This window comes from Crotalus tigris, unplaced genomic scaffold (genome assembly GCF_016545835.1).
Source record: "Crotalus tigris isolate CLP2741 ecotype Arizona unplaced genomic scaffold, ASM1654583v1 scf7180000023746.1698619, whole genome shotgun sequence".
Classification (NCBI taxonomy): Eukaryota; Metazoa; Chordata; class Lepidosauria; order Squamata; family Viperidae; genus Crotalus; species Crotalus tigris.
The window spans coordinates 1,585,001-1,593,696 of NW_024100155.1; the positions used below are offsets into that span (position 1 = coordinate 1,585,001).

The 8,696-nt window shown below is 46.1% G+C and overlaps 1 protein-coding gene across 1 annotated transcript in view; it reads left to right on the plus strand.

The window, feature by feature from the left end:
* MEGF9 (multiple EGF like domains 9) overlaps nt 1–5,229 on the plus strand; it is a 33,537-nt gene extending 28,308 nt beyond the window's left edge. The window contains exons 3-6 of the mRNA XM_039321472.1: nt 270–409; nt 982–1,125; nt 2,389–2,661; nt 3,741–5,229. Of these exons, the coding sequence (XP_039177406.1) occupies nt 270–409; nt 982–1,125; nt 2,389–2,661; nt 3,741–4,186 (1,003 nt within the window). The 3' untranslated portion in view covers nt 4,187–5,229. The remainder of the gene's footprint in view (nt 1–269; nt 410–981; nt 1,126–2,388; nt 2,662–3,740) is intronic.
* The last annotated feature ends 3,467 nt before the right edge of the window (nt 5,230–8,696 follow it).

The window sequence follows — 8,696 nt, forward strand, 5'->3', positions numbered from 1 at the left end:
CTACCTATCATTATCTACCTGTCACATGGCAATTCACGTCTCCCCACAATGTACCCACCAGTCCTCCTCAACGGAATACAACTGATCATGCTGCTTGGCCATTTGGGGGGAGTTGTAGCCCGGCCCTTCTGGGTGTCAATGGCACTGAGAAGACTCCATTCCCCACCCTCTTCCTTCACCCCAGATTTCATTAGTTGCAACAACGCTGCTTTCGGAGGACCCTCCACAATGCCTTTGAGTGCGATCTCTGCTTCTTTGTTTCCAAACAGCCTTGGGAGATGCCAGTGCAAAGCTGGAGCCACGGGGATCAAATGCCTCCAGTGCCAGGAAGGATTTTCCAAGTTCAACGGGACCACGTGCCAACCATGCCAGTGCAACAATCATTCTTTGCAGTGTGATCCTTTGACAGGTAAAACGGGGGTGCCGTGGGGCCGTTTTGTGTGTATGGGGGGGGTGCTCCCTAAGGAGCAGGGTTTTCCAGGAGGAACAACCACATGGCAAAATCTAGCTCAGATCATACAGGAGGAGAAGGCTTCGCTCAAGGCAGGACTGTCCTTCCTTTGGTCATCAGAGGTCCATCTCACCATTCTCTGATGGAACCTAAAGCAGCTTAGATTGGCGAGAAGGACTGAGAGTCTTAGCCTGAGGAACCTCAACCCAAATCACGATAAAAACCCATAATTTAACTGGTGGAACAGCTTGCCTCCAGAAGTTGTGGGTGCTCCAACACTGGAGGTTTTTAAGAAGCATTGGAAACAACCGTCAGTCTGAAATGGTACAGGGTTTCCTGCGTGAGCAAGAGGTTGGACTAGAAGACCTCCAAGGTCCCTTGGTCCATCTCGGTGATTCTGAAATAAAGAATTCAGAGGCGGATATTTTCAGCTCCTTTCCATGGAATGTCTCTTCACCTCCAAACTGCTGCATCATTTCTGTTAAGATTTTGTTTGGTATTTTTTTTTCTTTCTTCTTTTTTGCACGTAGGCGCTTGCCTTAATTGTCATGGAAACACCGAAGGCACTCACTGTGAGAATTGCAAAGGGCAATTTTATCGCAACCACTCCCAGCTCCACGAATGTCTCCGTTGCCCTTGCTCCACGGAGTTTTCCAGCGGCAGCTGTCAAATAAGTAAGGGGGTTTTCTTACAAGGTTTGAAGGGTGGTGGGCTTGAAGAGGTCTTCTCCTGTCTGGTTGGCACCTGATGAGAAGCTGTGGGGATCTGTGCTGGCCACGATGGGCTTTGAGGCTGATCTAGTTTGAGCTTGTAGACATTTAAGACGTCACTCGTACTCTCTGGGAGAAGTAAGTCTTGTGGACAAGTTACTGTGTCCACTCTGTGGGCAGAATAGTCCTTAGCCTCAACAACACGGTGATAGGCTGTTGTGTGGTGCGATGGCTGGATCTTCATCTCCCTCTGCCGGTCATTTGCTCTGCTTGCATTGACCAATCGGGTGGCTCACCCTGGATGGAGAAAGATCTCCCTCTTCTGGCTGGCCAGCTCAGCTGTGTAGAGAAGGATCAGCCACCATTGGGTGGCTGAGACCCAGCAGGATATCCTCACAACATTTTGGTCCAGAGACCTTCTTAGGATTCTTCTCTTGTCAGTTATCCCATCAAGTTCATGTTCAGATCTGGTCTTGGAGTTTTGGGTTGACTCCTCCTTTTCTTTCTTCTATACCCCTCCTTCTCCTTTCCTCTTCCATTCTTCCTTCATTCTCTCTCCGTTCCTCCTTTCTTCTTCCATTCCTCCTCCATTCTTTCTTCTTGTTTCCTCCATTGCTCCTCTATCTTCCTTCTTCCATTCTTCCTCTTCCTCCATTCTTCTTTTTTCCTCCATTCTCCTTCCTTCTTCCATTCTTCCTCCTCCTCCATTCTTCCTTCTCTTTTCCTCCATTCTTCTTCCTTCTTCCATTCTTTCTCCTCCATTCTTCCTTATTTTTTCCTCCATTCCTCCTCCTTTCTTCTTCCATTCTTCCTCCTCCATTCTTCTTTTTTCCTCCATTCCTCCTCCTTCCTTCTTTCATTCTTCTTCCTCCTCCATTCTTCCCTCTTTTCCTCCATTCCTCCTCCTCTTCCTCCTTTCTTCTTCCATTCTTCCTCCTCCTCCATCCTTCCTCCATTCTTCCTTATTTTTCCCTCCATTCTTCCTCCTCCTCCACTTTTTTCCTCCATTCTTCCATTCTTCTTCATCATCCATTCTTCCCTTTTCCCCTCCATTCCACCTCCTCCTCCTCTTTTCTTCTTCCATTCTTCTTCTTCCATCCATCCTTCCTCCATCCTTCCTCCTTTTTTTCCTCCATTCCTTCTCCTTCTTCCTTCCTCATCATGGAAACCAGCATGGAAAGCTCTCCTGGAGCTGTTGAACTAACTAACATCCTCTTCCCCAATCAGAGCCTGGTCAGCAGACCCCAACCTGTGACCAGTGCCGGCCTGGCTACGTCGGCCCTCTCTGTAATCAATGTGACAACGGCTACTACAGCTCGGACAGCGTCTGCCTCAAATGCCAGTGCAATGGGAACGTGGACCCAGCCCTTTCACCAAGAGTCTGCAGGGCAGATACGGGGGAATGCCTCAGTTGCCTCCACCACACAACTGGGCCTCATTGTGAGAAGTGTCAAGAAGGATATGTCAAACTGTTGGAAGGAGGGAACTGTACCAAGGAAGGTAGGGGTTTTTTTTTCTTCTCCCATTGAATTCACACATTCTAGGAGTGTGCTTAAATTACTACAGGGAAGTCCCTGGCTTACGACTATTTGGCCATCATTCAAAGCTACAACAACACAGGAAAAATAGCCACTTAACAACTAATCCTTGCACTTATGACCATCCCAGCGTGTCCAAAGTCGTGGGATCAAACTTCAGGCGCCTGGATTCACTTAACGGCCGTGAAAAGAAAGGTTGTAAAAGTGGAACTTGGCTCCCTTAAGCATCCCCTCACTTACCAATGGGAATCCTGGCCCCCATTTGTAGTCGTAAGCTGAGGACCGCCTGCATGGAGTTGGATGGGTGTGTTGAATAAGCAACAAGGGTACGATTCTAAACAAAAGAGGGGTTTAGACAAAACCGTATTCTACTTTAAAAGGATTTGTGAACCCAGGTTTTGAATGTCTATGGAGATTCTCAGTCACCCAGGTCATGGTTATCCCAAAGATGCTTTTTCAGGAGGCAACTGGACTTTCTTGTTTTTCTTTGAAGAACATTTCACTTCTCATCTAAGAAGCTTCTTCATCTCTGACTGGATGGTGGGGAATGGAAGGATTTATAGTCCTTGCAGACAGCTGGTCATTTGCCTTCTTTGAGAGAGTCGTTGAGGCCACTTGGTGGTTTATCTGTGCCCTCAGGGTCACCTGAGTGGTGCAAATGGATGTGGCGCTTTCTCCACCTACAGGGCAGAAAACATCCTGCAACCAAGAGGGCTCCACACCCATTTGCATCACTCAGGTGACCCTGAGGATACCGGTAAACCTCCAAGTGGCCTCAACGACTCTCTCAAAGAATGCAAATGACCAGCGCTCTGCAAGGAACATAAATCCTTCCATTCCCCACCATCTAGTTGGAGCTGAAGAAGCTTGTTGGATGAGAAGCAAAACGTCTTCAAAGAAAAAACAAGTCCAGTGCCTCTTGAAAAAGCACCTTGGGCCCAATCCCTGAACGTGAATCCTCCGTTGAACGGCTGAGCTGAATGCCTGGTTATCTGCCTTGCCTAATAACCGTTCACTTGTTTTCTTAAAAAAAAAATGTAGAATCTACTCTGGCCCCCAGGCTCATCCCTGCAGCTCCAAAGGTCAGTGCATCAACCATCTCACCTACAGTGGTCTTGAACAGCACATCGGGGCAGACCCCGGTAGAGACGGCTTTCCCAAGTCCATCTTCTGAAAACAGCACCTTGACGTTGGGGGAGGTCTCTTGGGCCCAGTTCAACATCATTATCCTCACCGTGATCATCATCCTGGTGGTGTTGCTGATGGGCTTTGTAGGCGCCGTCTACATGTACCGTGAATATCAGAACCGGAAGTTGAACGCTCCTTTTTGGACCATCGAACTGAAGGAGGACAACATTAGCTTCAGCAGTTACCACGACAGCATCCCCAACGCGGACATTTCCGGCCTGTTAGAAGATGACGGCAACGAGGTGGCACCCAACGGGCAGTTGACGTTGACCACGCCCATGCACAACTACAAAGCGTGACAAATCCAAAGCTGGCAAGCTTTCTAACTTGAACAGATCAGTGCTTTGGGAGAAGACTGGATGATTCCCGCGATTCATGCAGGAGGAACGAGATGTTTTCCTTTTTCCTGGGTTGACCTAGCTTCCGGTCGATTGTTCAACAAGAAAAAGAGCGTCGGGCAACGATGGAGGCGAGTCAAATGAGAAGTACGGATGGGGTTCGGCTCAGCCTTTCTGAGGCCACCGTGGGTATTTGCTTGTATTTTTTTAAAAGAAGCAGCTGCTTGAATAATATATTTTTGTACGGAAGCGTTGGAGATGTCCCTCAGAAATCCTCTCATTGCTACTCAGAAAACCCAGAACCGAATTTTTTAAGCGCTTATTGGAAACGCGATCAACGACAAGAGGACAAGCGGTTTGGGAAAAGAAGAATTTTTTTTAAAAAAAAAAAACGTTTCCCGGTCCGAGTTTTTGCTATTTAAAACGATTGACGGATTCAGACGGAAGAACAGCGACCAAAGTTTTGCCTAAGTCTTTCGTTCTCTTTTCTCTTTTGGTTTTAAGAAAAGGGACCGAGGCGTCCTCTTTCCCTCCTTTTGTGAATAGTTCCTTTCCAAGCTAGTAACCTTATTTAAAAAGTTCAACGTGGCTCTTTGTTTTCCCGTCTTGCTTCGACCTGGATTCCTTCCCCGATAGAAAAGGTGAAAGAAGAACGTCAAGATTTATTTCCAGAGCAGAAAACGGTGTGTATACAGAATGTAAACAATAGATTTCTTCGGCTGCATTTGTAACTATTGTACAAAAAGAAGAAGAAGAAGAATCAGGCGTCGAATTTTAACTGTTTTAAGATTTTTATCTGTACAGGGGTTTGTGGCGTTGTTAAAAAAAAAAAAGCGAGGCCAAATGAAACCAAACCCAAGCTAAGAATTGGGGTGGGAGAAAGTAAGTATTGTATTAAAGTGCTGTAAATTTAGAGGGCGAATGTCTGGAGCTGGGACTCCAGTCAAAACAGGTTTGTGGCTAATATTTCCTCTTCTAATAATACAAGTTGTTTGCAGCTTCAATTTTCAGTTTCCCCTGCTTGTTATTTCAAGGATTGGTACCCTAACGAGACTTTTGTGATGGGGGGGGGGGCGCGCAAGGCTTTAGCAACAAAAGTGCATATAGTCCAGGCCATGGTTTTCCCAGTTGCAATATATGGCTGTGAAAGTTGGACCATAAGAAAGGCTGAGCGCCAAAGAATGGAGTCCTTTGAACTCTGGTGCTGGAGAAGATTCCTGCGAGTCCCTTGGACTGCAAGGCGTTCAAACCGGTCAGTCCTAGAAGAGATCAACCCCGACTGCTCTTTAGAAGGCCAGATCCTGAAGCTGAAACTCAAATACTTTGGCCACCTAATGAGAAGGAAGGACTCACTGGAGAAGAGCCTAATGCTGGGAAAGATGGAGGGCAAGAGAAGAAGGGGACGACAGAGAATGAGGTGGCTGGATGGAGTCACTGAAGCAGTAGGCATGAGCTTAAATGGACTTCAGAAGATTGTAGAGGACAGGAAGACCCGGAGGAACGTGGTCCATGGGGTCGCGATGGGTCGGACACGACTTTGCAATTTAACAACAACAACAACAACAATAGAATTGTTCCCCTGAATACAAAGTCAGTCTAGGACAGTGATGGCGAACCTTTTAGACACTGAATGCCCCAAAACCGCCCCCTGCTCTGCCTCCCGCCCTGCCTGCACCGTCCCCACCCACCCCCTGCCCTGCTGCTGGTGAGGATGGGGCTGCGGGAGGAGGCAGGCCTGGGGTGACGTCGTGTGTGCCCACAGAGACGGCTCCAAGTGCCGCCTCTGGCACGTGTGCCATAGGTTCGCCACCACTGGTCTAGGATATGGAAGGAGAATTCAGATTTTTTCCCATGCTGATTTTAGAATCCGGATTGAATTTGGAATTCCGTCCTTTTGTCAAGTGTCTGTCTTATTTGGTCATTGCATGAAAACCCACTGATCAAAATCAACCCGTTAACGTCGGAATAAAATGAATTATTATAAGAGTGGAACATCTGGCTTTTCCAATTGTCATCTGCTACTTTTTGGGTGGGAGCTTACAGGCTGGCTTGGATTACCAGAAGTTTCTTGCCTTAAAAAAAGAAAAAAAAATCAGGGTTCAAGAGTTCCTTATTCCACTAGACTAGAGGCATGTCATCTGGATTACTTTTTCCTGGCTTGAAATTCTTGACCGAGATGTTCTCAGGATTATCATTAGAACGTCTGTAGAACATGAACTAGAACAGCGGTCTTCAAACCAGACCCTTTTATGACTTGTGGACCAACTCCCAGAATCCCTCAGCCAGGCAGTTGAAGTCCACAAGTCATGAAGGGGCCATAGTTCCCTCATGCTGGCTCAGGAATTCTGGGAGTTGAAGTCCGCAAGTCATAAAGGGGCCATAGTTCCCCCATGCTGGCTGAGGAATTCTGGGAGTTGAAGTCCACAAGTCATAAAAGGGCCAAGTTTGATGACCCCCTGATCTAGAAGAGTGATCTAGAACAGAGCTTGCCATCTGTGGATCTCACTGGATGTGACTTGGTCTCATTTCGTTTCTCTCAGCATTTCTATCCATTGGCAACACTGGATCAAGAACTATTAGCCCAAACCCTCTTCTCTAAAAAGCTGGTTCCTCTCTCTAAATAAATCCAAATAATATTATCTTGAGCACTAGTCTGAAAGTCAATACTCTGAAGGGTCCTTGGTGCTCTCTGAGCTTGGTGATTTCTTGCAGACGTTTTATTACCTAACCAGGAAACATCATCAGTGGTAGAAGAGAGTGGAGTTTGCAGAGAGGAAGAGGAGGAGGAGGAGGAGGAGGAGGAGGAGGAAGACTGTGGGGTCCTTGGTGCTCTCTGAGCTTGGCTGTTTTCTTGCAGATGTTTCATGATCCAACTAGGGAACATCATCAATGATGGGTGATGACCAAGGATAATTATTTTCTTGCAGACGTTTCCATGCACAACTAGGTAACATCATCAGTGCTAGTCAACAATCTTACAAGGTTGGAAAGAGACTTACAATATCTCAGGAATACACACCAATTAAAACACCCACCAGTATTTTATCTTCTTTATCAAGAGCTTTTTTTTAAATAGCTTTCTTCTTGGAGCTGAGAGTTCTGTGTGAATGCACGCATTCGGAGTTGGGTAATCTTATTTGCTCCGTGCACACATCTTATTAACTTAACTGTTAGGCTTCAGGGAGTGCAGGAATTGGACAACCAGATTTCCTCCAGGGCTTGGAGAAAGAAATTGCGTGAAATCACTCCCAACAAAGCATCGCACTTGTTCGACAAAGGAACAGCAACTTATATCAACACGGTTGGTGAAGAACTCATGCACTGTAGACGGCCTAATTGGAATTTGATATTTGGAAAGGATCCCAGATCAAAGCCGATTGGATTTCAGTTGACGGAGCAAGAAACGAAACAAAAATAGACCTTGGGCAAAGATAAAAAACTACTCTTGAGCATTAATTTCTTCCCTCGTAGATCAAAGGAGGAAATATGTTCTTCAAACGTTGAGGCTCACAAAGTAGCTGAGATAAATGAATAAATGATATCTGAAAAGGACGAAGGGGACAATTTAGACTAAGGATATTTTTGTTCTGCAGTTTCAGCGTCTGCGAAAATGAATCCGGATGCCCATTTTGAGCATTTCCTGCTTTGAAATTCAGAGGCTATATATACCATATTTGTGGGGTCCTTGGTGCTCTCTGAGCTTCGTGGTTTTCTTGCAGACATTTCATTACCTAACTAGGGAACATCATCAGTGCTAGAAAGGAATGGGGTTTGTGAAGAGGAGAAGAAGGAGGAGGACTGTGGGTCCTTGGTGCTCTCTGAGCTTGGTGGTTTTCTTGCAGATGTTTCATTATCCAACTAGCAAACTTCATCACTGCTAATGTTTTCTTTAGCACCAAAAAAAAGCAAAGTACCAAAACTCTTCTCTTCAAAAGACTTTGAAAAGCTGACAAGCGCCTCTTTTTGAAAATATTGTAACGGCGCCTCGAGCTTAGAAGTTGAATCAGCCCAAATCATCTTGAACGAGTCTCATGCCAAGAAGCCATGAACACGTTTACTCTCATGGGACCAGAGAGTCCACAAGCAGGCGGTGTCTCCACAATGCAAAAACGGTCACAGTTCCTTAAAGAAGCTGTGAAAAATTAAATAATTTGGATGAGTATCAGAGAGGCGTGCTTGAAGAATGTCACCAGATATAGCTCCAAGAAAATGTACGCAGAGTAAAAACAAACGGGTGAATGATGATTTAAATCATATCCACGAGAACCACGGGCCATTTCAATCCCCGGGGTTGTGGGTTGAACAAAGGGTGAAGTTCCCCGCGACAGCGGTAGCAAAATAGTGTTCAAAATGTAATTTTTACGATTCACGGAAATGGGCCAGTTAAGGCGTGAAGTAGTGACTCCATCCCATGAAGCCCTGGGAAAAATTGTGTCCAAACATAAATAGAGAGGCTTTGTGTGTATGTGTG